Here is a 14,340-nt window from a genome sequence, read left to right on the forward strand (position 1 = left end):
TTAAAAAGACCAGTCAACATGAGCGGCTTGGAGAATCACCACATATTGACTTACATACCTGTACGATGCCATACAAATAATTCACAAGACGCTCCGAGCGTAATACATCTCTCTTGGAGACTTCTTGGTTTTCTTTTTCAGTGTTTAGGAGTGAAAGAGGCAAATCACAAGTGTAGTTCACATTCGGCTTAAAAATATTCGATCAATATTTTCGAGCAGTATAAATAAATAATAGAGACAACAAAGCCACCTCTGATATGTCAAAGGACAAAAAGTGTGAATCAGCAAAACAGTTTGTAGTTTCCTCACTAAGCAATAGCAAAAAAAAAAGAAAAAAGAAAGAAACCTGAAACTTCGGTGCACGATCACAGCACAAATCTGTGGGACGGGACTGTTTCAATGAGGCCGCCAAAGAATGTCGCTATTTGTATGTGTGTGACTGTACCTGGTTCATCCTTAAGTTCGGGAACCATTTCTGGACAGAACATCTCCTTGCGAGGACCTTATACTTTTGTACTTTTTCTGGGACCAAGCCTAAATTTGAGGGTGAAGACTTCAAAATAACTGCGTTGCTGCAGTGGGCCGGCAGCAGAATTATGCGTCTCTCTGTCGCGTCACTAAAGCAAAGTCAGGCAGGTACGACCGAAGCTAATGGAGCGCTGGCCCTGAACAACAAAACACATCACATACTGAACGACTGAACAAATCATTGTCCGTGCAGAACATATTGTCCGAAACGAAGAAACAGCAGAAGCTCACTTTGTTTGGAGGAAGCCAAGTGCTGTTGCTGGACGAATGCTCGGCTACGCTCGGCTACGCTCGGCTGAATTTTGCTGAGCCTTCAATTGCTTCATTTGGCATCATAGCTAGACTACTACTTATTGTTATTATGGTTATTATTATACATTAAAAGAATGAGGGTAGTTACTTTCTGTTGTTTGCATAACATTGTTGTGTTTTAGGAAATGTGATGAGAAATTTGTCAATGTGTAAAGTGACATGTTCATTTGTTCAACAAATTGGTTTTGCACTGAACGGAACATTCCATGTTTGGTTTTTTATATATATATATATATATATATATATATATATATATATATATATATATATATATATATATATATATTAGGGGTGGGATTCAATTAAAAAAATAATCTAGTTAATTAGAGAATTTGTGCTGAAATAATGTCAATTAATCGCACTTTAATCGTATAAGAATATTTGCCACATGAAGCCACATTTTTTTATTTCAATGAATTTGGTATATTACTGAATCGAGTGATGGACCCATACATGCATTTAAACAACAAAACATTGTTTATTTTGCATCAGTTTGACAATAGTACAATAAATCACGATGGTGGCTACATTCAAGTTTTTATATCACCTCATTTAAAGTAAAGCTCTTTTAATGTCTTAGAAATATTTGTATAATAATTTCAATTGTAGAAGAATTTCAAGTACATTCAGAGTAGTGGAAACTCTGACCAATGTGTAGCGAAAAACCTCCCTGAACAAAAGCAAACTCTCTGCTTTTGTTCAGGGATTCCTCCATGTTTGTTGTTGTTGTTATCATCCTAGCTGCCATGTGTCTTGTGCATCAGTGGGATCAGTGGACCAGGAACTCCTGCACTGACAAGTATACTGTTAAATAAAATTAAATTAAATTGAATTAAATTATTTTGTTGTAATAAATTAATCGGAATTAACTTGTTAAAGTCCCACCACTAATATATATATATATATATTTTTTTTTTTTACAAAAATAGCAGTAGCGTTTTAACAAGAGAGACGGAAATGGGCACGGTACGTAAGTCTTCAGCCGTCACATACACTGTTCACACATCAGAGCACTGCAGGGTTTCTCCAGTGCTGAAGTTAACTGCTTCTTGTCCAGGCGCAGTGATCCAAACTCAATCATGATTCCAGAGATAAAAACATGACTTCCCGTACAGAAAATGAGCCCTGTCATTCTTTCTTCATAAATCACGTGGAGAACCTCCAGAAGGCTTCTGTGGCTGGATCAGACCGTGGTCTCCTCTCCCTCCAGGGTGTGCGATTGGCCGTGGGCTGGCTCTCCCAGACACACATCATCTGCGGTGCTACTGTTGTGACAGGTGGCGCCTCTGCGCTGCGTGAAAGAGAAGTGACGGGCCACTTTGCTCTTGGTGCACTGTCCTTTGCCCATCCCGTTTGTGTAGGTGACGACTAATCTCCGACTCTGGCTGGGCGCCGCCGGGCACGTCGTGCCAGTGTCGGGAGCTTTGATATGAGCGCTCATATGGAAGTCAGATTTAGGCTCGCCGGGGTTGTCGTCATGGAGATCCGGGACGTTGCAGCTCTTCATGTGAGGCGTCTGGCTGTAGGTGTGACGATACTCCTCATCGATGTCTTTGCCTAGCTTCCACCGCTTCCACTTCTTCAGCATCTCTGACTGCACCTGCCGAATAAGGCATCAGCACAGGAGGCGGGACGGGCGTTAGATCTCTAAGTCCAGAATCTGCCAGAATCTCAACTGAAAGTGTGATGGATAGATGGATGCTGAATCACCAAAAGTATACGTTGTTGTGAAGGGGTTCTCACCTCTTTGTTGACAAAACAGTACAAAATGGCTACAAGCAGGCCCTGCAACACAGAGAGAACCTAGATGTTTCATCCAAAGCCATTGAAACAGCATTTTCTTGGAGTCCAAAGACACAACACAATTTTACTGAAAACAGTGGGCAACAGAACCTACTTCACTATATTCCGTAAAACTTCCCTCATATCTCGATGGGAACCAATGAACGAAGAAGTACAAAACAAAAATTAAGCTGAAGCTGAATAAAATGTACAATGTTTGGCTGAATACTGAATAATACTGAATATACAATGGGTTTTTTTTACTAGTTTTTCTACAATACTGCATAAATAGTCGAGAACATAATAACATACATGTTTGTCAAATAAGTTAATGTCTTTATTAACATTTAGATTAAATAGATTAATAGATTTTAATATTTAAATTTTTTATATATATTTCAGGCTTGCTTTTTAAATAATAATAACAGAATTGTATAACAGACTGACAATGTAAACTGAAGTCTCTAGACAGTTTGGCTGAACACTCTTATATTTTCTCTCCAGCCCCCTAAAAGAACTGAAAACTTCAACACGGCAATGCAGACTTCGGATCTCACTTTGCCCTGAAGCGTCGCCATGGCGGCGGTCGGAAGCAGTCGCGCTTCCTACGTGACACCACAGACAACAAAGAAGTAGGAAAGGAAACATGATACAGAAGGTCAGAAAATCTAAATCACTTCGACTTGTGTTGAATCCTCCTATTCGGTCACCACACGACCAGGCAGCGAGCCTCAGAGTTGGTGCCAGTGAAGGAGAGGATTGTGTTGGCAGATTATTCTCACAGAGTACGTTTCACCTCCATGGTGCACTTTTGTATTTAAAAAAAAAAAACATTCTATTACATTGCGTTGCCGATTAGAAATGAAAACCATGGTTCATACTGCACTCCACGGTGTTTGGTCACGCTCACTATTCGACGCCAAACGATGCTTTTTTTGACCGAATATTTGGCGCATTCCTAATATCAGGCCGGATGGAGGTGAAAAAAACAGGCGATTGGATGTGCTCACCATGAGGCCACAGAGGCACTACTAAAACAAAACCACAACCACAGCAGGGCAAAGAGAGAAGTGGAAACTGGGAAGACTAGAGTGTGTATTATGGAGGCTCAAATTGTTCTTGTGTAGGAGAACGTCTCTGTCATTTTCAGTTGTATTCAATAGGCATTATGGTGTAAGAATGTACGTCTGTTTTACCAGTATCAGCCTGTTTAGAGCTTAAGCTCACATCAACAGTGTGGCTCTATCACCATGTGAAGGATTTTCTTAGATTGTTTTATGGTTTATTAGTGACCAGTTTACTCTGACTTCTTTTAACATGCCAAGGATGTTTACTGTCTCCACAATGGTTCATGTTTCTCTCATGCCTGAACCCATACAGATACAGAATAATGACCTAGAGAACTTCATGCAAAACCGACAGAAACGGATCAACGTTGCTGACCTAGGTGAGATGCTGAAATTCAACGCCTCACGTCATGAAAAAACTGACAAGGCTGTGTAGACTTCACTGGTGCGTTTGTTTGGAAAGCGCAGGCTTGAAGTGCAGCAGTCAGTAACTTAGCATTTCCAATAAATGCATAACCTGTGACACTTGTTAACTATATGACACTTAAGCGCAGGTGTCTCCAACTCATCCACACAGAGGCTGCGGTGGGTGCATGTGTTTTGTTTTGTTGGAACCCATCAAGCACACACAGTCGAACCAACCAGGTGCAGCTGAAACAAGCAGCACCAGACTGACAGTCAACTGATACAGTCTTCACCCATTGCGGCCCTTTGAGGACCACTTTGAGACCCCTACTTTAGCAGATCCCATGACCGAGGTGTTCAGCATCTCAACAGTAGAACAAAAGGTTGAATGTAGTGGAGAAGATCGAGGTCATTTTAAACAACTGCTCGACTAACTTATTGGGAAGAATCACACTCTTTTAAACAGCAGTTGTATCGCTGCACACGGATGGCAGACACAGCACATATGTAGACTATCGTACCTGAAAGGAGTTGAAGAGTAGATCACAGAAGAGTCGGATCAGACGCAGCATGGAGCCTTTGGGAACCGACTCGTCGATGACGAAGGTGAAGAGGATGGCATGAATCCCCAGTAGGGGGATTAGAGTCAGAGTAGACTTGGCTAACCTGTCCCCAGTTGGAAAAAAAATGGACTCTCATGAAACAAAGGGCTTCATGGACCTGTGGCGGAGTCGTGTGTTAATAACAATTTCAGACTGAAGCACCGAGTCTATTCACAGAGTCAAAGCCAAAAGTTACTCTCTGGCTTTGGAGGACAAACGTGGCGGAACAAGCACTTTAATGCACTGTGTGAGGGGACGGCTTGAGAAGGTGCGGCTTTTCAAGTAACACTGCCATGTGACACCGATGAAGTCACGATCAGACGTGCGCTTGCAACACGTCTCTTATCAAAGACACCTTCAGCAGAACGTGAGGTAACGGAAAGGTAGGGGACAGTGTACCTCTGAATGAAGACGAAAACTGGTTCCAAAACTAAACAGGATTTTCAGAATTTAAGGAGCTATCAGCACCGTCTTACCTGAACTTGTAGTCGGTGTATCTCATCTGGTGGGCCCTCAGCTTGGACATGAGGATTTTAATGATTCGTATGAAGATGAAAAAATTGATCTAGAATACAGAATAAAAAATTGAACTTAATATTTAGATATTTATCAGGGGAGAAACAAAACAAGACTCATACATCAAAGTGACATTGACCCCTCCTGTTAACTCAAATCAAAGCGCACTTCACTGGTGTGTTTGTGCATGTGCTTCACAAATACACCTGTGCGTGGTCCACAGAAAGTGTGTCCAGGATCTTGTTTGTCTCCATGGAAATAGGAGCCAGGAAAACACTGGAGGAATTCCTCCCGGCACATCTTACCATGCGTTGTCATGTCAGCCAGCCGTTGAATAGTCACACACACATTCAGATGACTGGTCTGTAACTAAGACGCTGCTGAACTCAAGTCTGCATGATTACATGATGTCAAGGTTGCACTTCATTTGAAAGTACAAATCACATCATATCGTACTGTTAGTCTACATGCATTAACTCCTACTTTCATTTCCTTTGAGCACATCCTTCAGTCAAGGTACGTTGTAATGGTACTGCTCAGCTCTTCGGCCTCCATCCAGAGCCAGATTTCGAGCAGCAATACAGTATCATATACACAATGGCAGAGAAGTCTTCCTCTTCTTTGTCTTTCAGCGTTTCCCACAAGCGGTTGCCACAACAGCGCAGCCTCCTCCACCCTAACCATGTTGATCATTGGCTCCAGCCCCTTCTGCATCTCATGCCCTCCTCTTCATCTCTCAGCTGGCACTCCCGTTTCTAACGTTCTTCACCCAAACAAACATCCAGGCTTTATTTGTATCTATATATATATATATATATATATATATCCATATATACATAAACGGGTTGGACAAAATAATGGAAGCAATTTAAAGCTATATATATATATATATATATATATATATATATATATATAGTGGTTTCTCGGTTTTCGAACAAATCGGAATTCGAAAAAGATTTTTTTGCTTCGGATTTCGAAAGAAATTTCAGAACTCGAACACCCCCGAAAAAAGCCAGAATAAGCATAGCGCGCGAACCGATCAGCTGACCCACGATGCGCTTTGTTATTGTGTATAACGCAGCCTCTGTATGCAGACGTGTCCCATTAGCTACATTTTTATGACTTTGTCACAAGCCCACATTCAGAGCTGGACACGCACCGGGCACCTCTTCACTTCTGGAGAGACGTCACTCACTCGGCAACCCCTCCCACATGCAGCGGCCACACACATAGAGGAACAGCGCACCTGCAGCAGACACTCTACATTCACTCCTACAAAAGACTATTTTAAGGCTTGGAACGCATTATTTCTTTTTCCATTCATTGTAATGGAAAAATCGATTCAGATTTCAAACAAATCGCTTCTCAAACCGCCGTCTGGAACAGACTGTGGTCGAGAACCGAGGTACCACTGTGTGTGTGTGTGTGTGTGTGTATATATATATATATATATATATATAAAACCAACATCTGTGTCTCTAAAAGTATAAAAAGCGTCAAATAAATGGTACATGGGAATAAATGTGTAACATCAAACGTGTGCAATTCAACACAAATGTGTCTTTGTCTTACCAGATAGGCGAAGAGTATCGGTGAACGGATGATCCACCAGTATCCCATGTTGATATTCCTCTCCCAGCACCTGCACCAATTCACACGACACACCCAGAGGAAAGGAAATGTCATTTTGGCCCCGACATGCATATTCACAGTTATGCAAACAATCCGGGATTAAGTTTAAAATCTCATCTTCATTCTGCAGTGGAATAATGTGAGATATATAAAATATGCATGACTAGACAGAACAGAGAAACCAAGATCATCACTTTCGATTTCTAGTCTTCATGACGCAATTTATGAGCATGGCGGAGTTGCACGATTGTTTAACTCCAAGTTTCCTCATCTAAATGTCAAGTTTTATCCAGTCATGCGGCTGGCAATGGCAATTTAACGTATACTGGATGTGACTCCGGTTCTGTGACTACATGAACAGCCGAGCAGTCTTTGCTATCGCTTCTATTTCCGACATATAACTCACAAACAAGGTGAAATCTAAATTCTTTGTAGCATGTAAAAGCCTGCTTTTGCATCAACAAATAACTGTGCCTCCACTGATTCTCTCTTTTTCCCTCAAATTGATAAGGTGAACAAAAGTCAGGATGCATTTTCACTTCATTAAATCTGACTCTCTTGAAAAAAAAAAATAGCGGAGCAAAAGGTTCTGGTTTAACTTCTAAAATAATGAACTCACTCTTCATTCTCGTACATATATTTGACTGTGATCCATGGCAACACAAAGATGAGCGGAGCACCTGGAATAAAAGATCAGATGTGAAAACACAAATGAAATTGCTCACCCATCATCATCTCTTTACATATCCATTATTCAAATTTCTTCTGTCAGTTCCTAATTCAGAATAGAGACATTCAATGTCAAGACATTCTAAAAACGATTAGGTAACAGATCCAAACATGATGTCGGACAAAAGTTTCTTGCCATTTAAAATATTGTGCTCAGTAAAACAGCAGTTTCCTGAGACATCCATGTCACAACTGCGGCCTGTGACCCAATGACCCTTCCCAGCTCACCAGCATCACCTGTCTCCAACCTCCTGAGTCGACAAAAAAAACAGCTCTTCATTCCAGTCACCCAGTGATGGTTTATCACCACGCCACTAGTTTGCTTCTCGGTCTGCCTGCCAACCCACCTGTCGCACATCACAGCTAACCTTTGTGGCTCCTCAGGATCTCAGGCCTGTCTCCAGCTACATGCCTGCACCAGCAACTTCACTCTTAGGACCGCTCACCTCTGGGAATCCCTGCTGTCTAAACAGACTAAACAGACCTGCTCTGAAGACTGTGCCTGTTGAGTCTTCAGTCATGTTTAACCGTCATAAAATAAAATCATCCAAAAGATAGGTTGCTTCAATTGTTTCATTTGAGATTTAATCTCTTTAAAAAGGCCATTTAGGAAAGGGTAAGCAAAATAAGTGGTCAATTCCCATGTGAGAGTTTGAGACGTAATGGGACTCATGAACTAAAGGTGAAGAAAGACCCAACCTGCAACCTCCAACTGTGGCACCAATGAGATCTGAAAACAAGCTCTTATCCAGGGGTGAATTCGCTGCCCACATAGACAGGAATAATGGTGGGTTCCAGTTGTGCTCAGGACTGGGAAATTCACAGTTACGCCCCCTGGAGGCGTCACCCGATGTAGGATTTACCAAGTCGGGAATGGGAGACTCCTGAACGTAACCAAGAAGCAAAAGTTTTGAATCACTGAAATTTATCAAGAGGTTTCCGGACGATGCACGCATGAGAATAACTTTCTTCATCGTCACTATCTTGTTGTCCGACTTCGATCACTGGAACGCCCCGACTTCCTCCTCCTGACTCTCTGACTAATAGAGGCCATCTAATCTAAAGGACTACATGCAGGGTGAGTCAGTCTTCGCGCCTCCATCCAGCGTTTACGAAATGGAGTGCTAACTCTGCCTCAGTGCTTCGACTACCAAGGAAGATGATGGCTGGGGAGTTAGAGAAGGCACCGGAAAGATGGAGGAGGAAATCCTGCTTGAGGATGTCTGCAAGTACCGGAACAGAGATGAGATATATGATTTCTGTGGGATCAATCTGTTCATCCTATTCTAGGTCAAAAATTCGTGCTACGCTAAAACACCTCCAGAAAGAAAGCTTTTTCAGGTGTTTGCCGTCTCGGGAATATAACCATCATCTTCACCATTTGGCAATGACAAGTAAAACATATATAGTTGTCTCTTACCCCATCCAATAGTGAGGTACATGTAAAAGTACTTCCTCTCACTGAAGACAGTGATGACCAGCAGGCTGTGTAGGTAAATCCCCTCCACCAGCAGCCAGTAGTTGTTGGCCATCACACTGTACTGCATCATCACCACCGCGCTACGGCACCACGTCACAGCCTGAGGTGAAGACACACGAGCAGCAGGTCAATTACAAACATGGCAGGTCAGGCGTCATCTGGCATCACAACACATTTGCCGTCACAAAGGTGTTTTAAATTCTGCCGGATGTCAGCACTTCAGGGGGATAATAGAGGGCAAAGAAAGAAGCACACTTCTTTTTTTTCATCACTACACAAGCCACGTTCAAACCAAAGCAGTAGCTCAAGGTTGAACCACCAATAGCTGATGCTCACAATTCTGATGACTCAGAAAAAAACCCATCATTTCAAAAGGGTATATCTACGAGACATATGCACGAGTACATCGTACATAAATGTGTTGAACAGAAGTCAAGATTAAATTCCCTCAAATGAATACTCTCCACATATAAATGCCAGTCGATACATTCTGGAAATCTCATCTTGGCTGGGAAACGCTTCCACAAAAAGGGCTAGAGTGGGTGCAGGCTTTTGTTCTCACCCTTCAAGAGCACACAGCTTCACCAACTGGATGACTGAAGACTGCGATCAGCTGATTGTTTGACTGGAACAAAGCACCCACACCAACACTTTTGCGGAAAAGTTTGCCACTGACGTTTATCAAGGATTCAAATCTTCATGTGTCATAGAGGAGAGGCGCAGCCAAACACTCACCCTGACACACTCAAACAACAACAGGATAGCAGAGGTGTTGCTGTGAGTCCACAGATATTGAGATGTTTTAGGGCCACGACAGGGGAGATGGCCGGGGTGAAATCAAAACAACCCATCTCACAAGTTTAAGATTACCTCCCTCTGTCCCCACGCGAGTCCTTCCAGCTGGACATATTTTGACACGTCCAAATCCCATCTTGACATCAGCGTCAAACAAAATGCCAGAACGTAGTAGAGGAGGAGGTGTCTCACCGGTATGTTGACCCATACGGTAGTCCGGTTGTTGCTGCTGCTTTGGGGGTCCAGGGTTAGGGTCAACAGGGCGTCCTTCACCAGAATAGACACTGCTCTCAGGATGAAGGAGGCAAAAAGGTTCATGTGGATGTTGTTCCTCATACAGTGAAGCTTCCTGCGGCAACAAACAGAGTTGAATTATATACTTCATCAAAGCATTTCCCAAATGACAAACCTATAAGTGAGCTTGTTAAATATTTCATCTCAGCTTTTCAGGTTATTCGAAGGAGAGCAGTGGATTCCTTTAATTTTATCGTGTCCCCACAAGTAAGAGGAAATGAATGTTGGTTTCATGGCTTGCCAAACAACCCTGCTTAACAATCCCTGTCAGCTGGCGACTTGGTGAGCCTGAGTAAGGCCAGCAGACAATGTTTTAGGAGTTCAGTGGGTAAAGAGGACAAAGAGGGAAAGCAAAAGAACTGATAGACTCCAAATGTGACACCAGCTGAGAACGGAGCATGAGCATTCAGGACCAACTAGAAGGTTGTTCCGAGCCCCACCACCTGCTCTGAGTCAACTGTATGCTTCATCCTTCCGTCACTAGAGGAAGAGACTCCTCCACCTGGACATCATTCCCAAATTGAAGAGGACATTATTCCAGTTGAGCCCTCCGCCCCTCCTGTTTCACTGAGAGTTGGAGGAGCTCTATATCATCTGTATCAAGCAGGGACCCTCTCCACCCGAGCAGTGCCCACAGATTCTATTGTCTAACAAAAAATAAACAGTCGTGTCAGTGCTTCCTGCCACAAGAACCCATTAGGAACAAGGTGGAACCAACTGAATTCATTTGAAAATACCTTGAATCATGTGACCTCTCTTATGGTTGCTTTTACCTGAAGGTGATGAGGATTCCCAGAGCCAGCAGCAGAGCACCTAGAGACAGAGAATACCCCACCGTGTACATGGTCCGAAACTGGCTGAGGATGCGCCCATACTGTTGCTGTGGAGAGACGCCAACAAACAAAATATGAGCAAAATATGACAAGCACCTTTAAAACAATAGGAAAAAATTATGTGTTATTAGAGAGTGAGTTGTCAAAAAATGTCCTGAAATGTCCGTGTTCACCAAGCTTACCTGTCCAGGGTCATCCTCACATTCACTGGTGTTCTTCCGTGACCACTTGCCATCTTTGTCACAAACTCTGTAGACTAAACCCTGCTGGACTAGACACAAACACAAGCACACACAACAGATCAGCACTATCATCTATGTTTTCGTGCATTCATAGACAGTCTATATATATTTAAAACGTGGAACAACTTTGACATTTCAACATCCTTGTTATGGCACTTGAGTCACCTCAATATGAAGAAAAAACAGTCAGTAAATGTAGCTAACAGGACACGTCTGCATACAGAGGCTGCGTTATACACAATAACAAAGCACGTCGTGGGTCAGCATGTTTTTTCCGGCTTATTTCGGGGGTGTTCGAGTTCTGAATTTTCATTCGAAATGCGAAGCAAAAAAATCTAGAAATTTTTGTTCGAATTCCGAGACATTCGAAAACCGATGCACCACTTGTCATTGAAAAGTCCAACCAGCAGCAGAAACAGGTGCAAGTCATATTCATCAAACTTACTGAAGAAAAAAAGAAAAAAAAATACACTTGATGCAAACTGTTGAGAAAATTGAAAAAAAAAACGAATAAAATTCTGAATAAACTAAAGATAATAAAACCATGTCTAAATATCATAATATAAAATATATATTTTATTTAAAATCCAAAGAATATAAGTAAATGAAAGTATTGCCACAAAATGTACAAATCAATTTTCCAAACTGCTTCAACAGATGCTTTCATGAACAGTTTTTACTGTGTATCATTTTTTATTTTCAAGAACAGTTCCATAGTTGTTAACCATCACAGATTTGCAGCCGTCAGGTCAATTCAGTGACACATTACTGCCACCATACGTTGTTAATGTATGAAAACTGAGCGTCTCACGGCCCAAAGGTGTAAAACAAAAGAAAATGTAGCGGCCCTCTAGGAGACGCTCGTGGCCCAAACTTGGGCCCCTGCCCTATGGTTAAGAATCACTGTTCTGTACAATCAAGAAGTCTTGTGTGAGTCTCCTGCAGTGTGTGTTCCTCTCTCTTAGCCGATGTCTGCGGTGAGCACATGACAAACCTGACATCAGCTGTGTTCTGTAACTCACGACGACGATGATCTGCTGATGTGCAGAATCAGATTCAGAATCAAATTTATCGCCATGGTCAGTGGGGATCCTACCAACTAGGAAAGTGTTTTGGAAAAAAGTCCTGACAAAAAATAAAATAAAATAAACAACAAAAGCTGTTCAACAGTGTGACGGCCGAGGGGAAGAAGCTGTTCCTGTGACAGGAGGTTCTGGTCTGGATGGACCGTAGCCTCCTGCCAGAGGGAGGTGAGAGTCCATGACCAGGGTGAGAAGGGTCGGACCTGCATGTCTCTTGTCTTCCAACACGCAGGGTGTTTTGTTCTGACAAGAACATTAGTGGACGTGATTTGTTGGTTTTAGGAGACAACATTACAACCACATTAGCATCCGTTAGCATGGTTGCTAAGTTTGTCAGGGCTCATGCCGGGGATCAAAAATGAGACTCTGTGCTTTACTAACCCAAGACTGTTCATTCCTCTGACACTTCAGTCTCCTAAATATCATTATAATAATATTATTTATCCTGAAACCCGCGAGGTCAATCCAGAGCCAAAAGGAAGCATGTTGAGGATAATGGCGGCTCCATGGTGGCTCTGACTCTGACTCTGGCCATTGCGGCTCCTCACGACCAGTCAGTGTTGTTCTTCTACTGACAGCAGAACCGGAAGGACTGAAGAGCTCCTGGCGCCACTCCATGTCACGGAGGTGCATTACTCAGTAACTCCACTTACTCTCCACTCCAGGTGAACTGGGAGAACATGACACAATCGGCTTCATCGAGCTATTGCCTCAGTCGGGCTACTGAGCGCGCATCATTGGCTGACTGTCTCTATTTTGCCTTGATGCTTTGGAATTCATTTCCTATCATTTCAACCACCTTCACCTTTAAGACCATCTGCTTTTCAAAATAGGGCTCTTGGCTAATCTAACTGAGATATACAGCCCAGGGTTTGAAATGTATTTAATCAGACTGACACAATGAAATTTAGCCTAGAAAAACAATTTTCTGCACGACGGAGTAGCGATGGCAACCAATTTAAAGTACGTCTCATTCATTTTACTTTCAGAGCAGATATCCAAGAGCAAGGGGTGTAATGATGGGTAGCATTTGGAACGTCCAGGCTGAATCAGTTTTGATGATATTACGGGAAAATATATTTATTAGATATTGAAAGAGCAATAGTCAAAACTGAAGAGGAAGACTCAGAGTTGGAAGTCGAGGAAGTGGACACATTGTTGATGACGTGGAGGAGGAACCTATTGACGGAGCAAAAATGCCAGTGGATTGCTTGAGTGGAGATTTGCAAGTATAATGGAAGCTTTTGAAAGGGACATAGCTTTTTTTTTTTTGATTATCCATGAAATAAGTTATTAAAACTGCTCTACTCAGAAATAAAAATTGAAAACATTTTGAATGGATGCTTTCTTTTGACTTCTGTTTACACTTGGATATAATATATTCCTGGTTAGCCCCATTTATCTCAGTAATACCCATTATTCCAGTTATTCCCTTTGTAACCATGGTTGGCCCAATTTATGTTCTGGCTCTGTTCGTTTCTTTTCGTAACATCATGCTTGTCCAAAATTCCAAAACTTAAATTGTCAGGATAAATATCTCTAGAATTATTCATTTCAAATGTTTAAAGTAAGCAAGCTTTGCTTATATTAAAAAAGTGGAATGTACTGATGCCAGTAAAATGTATCAGGATGAAGAACTTTGGTGTTTGGGGATCGGCATAGTACATTGGAATACCTCCCCACAGCGCCATCACCTTTTAGCATGAAGCTACAGAATATCATGTAACTCCCTCCTGCCCTTGAGGCACATCCTTAAAAGAAGGATCTTCTCGCAGTGCAGTTCTCAACAGGTGACCTAATGAGAAACAGGAGTTGGTTGGAGGTTGGTGGTTAGGAGGCCTAGGTCAGACCAAGGTCATGCTGGACAATGCCTTGATATTCCCCCATATAAACTGTGGGTTTAGGGGAGAGAGTGTCATATTTCGTTTTTTGTGTGCTTTTAGCTTGTTATTTCCTGTGTTGAAGAAGAATACAAGAGTCAATAAACCCTGTTGAAAGCAACCTCACATCTCCTGCGTTGGTCCTGACCGACCACCATCTT

General features: G+C 42.3%; 1 protein-coding gene across 4 annotated transcripts in view; it reads right to left on the reverse strand.

Annotated features, from left to right (window-relative positions):
- Positions 1-1,143: 1,143 nt before the first annotated feature.
- The window catches only part of LOC128754975 (glucagon receptor-like), a 36,687-nt gene continuing 23,490 nt past the window's right edge, over positions 1,144-14,340 (reverse strand). For 3 of the 4 annotated variants that reach the window (XM_053858021.1, XM_053858020.1, XM_053858019.1), the window contains exons 5-14: positions 11,158-11,246; positions 10,916-11,022; positions 10,041-10,197; positions 8,994-9,153; positions 7,464-7,524; positions 6,785-6,854; positions 5,173-5,261; positions 4,616-4,760; positions 2,584-2,625; positions 1,144-2,440 (exon numbers count right to left, since the gene is read on the reverse strand). In XM_053858021.1, coding sequence (XP_053713996.1) covers positions 2,024-2,440; positions 2,584-2,625; positions 4,616-4,760; positions 5,173-5,261; positions 6,785-6,854; positions 7,464-7,524; positions 8,994-9,153; positions 10,041-10,197; positions 10,916-11,022; positions 11,158-11,246 — 1,337 coding nt within the window. In that variant the 3' untranslated portion in view covers positions 1,144-2,023. Of the gene's footprint in view, positions 2,516-2,583; positions 2,626-4,615; positions 4,761-5,172; positions 5,262-6,784; positions 6,855-7,463; positions 7,525-8,993; positions 9,154-10,040; positions 10,198-10,915; positions 11,023-11,157; positions 11,247-14,340 lie in introns of all 4 variants that reach the window. The other variant, XM_053858022.1, reaches the window with a different exon arrangement.

The sequence above is a fragment of the Synchiropus splendidus genome, chromosome 2 (assembly GCF_027744825.2).
Source record: "Synchiropus splendidus isolate RoL2022-P1 chromosome 2, RoL_Sspl_1.0, whole genome shotgun sequence".
NCBI lineage: Eukaryota > Metazoa > Chordata > Actinopteri > Syngnathiformes > Callionymidae > Synchiropus > Synchiropus splendidus.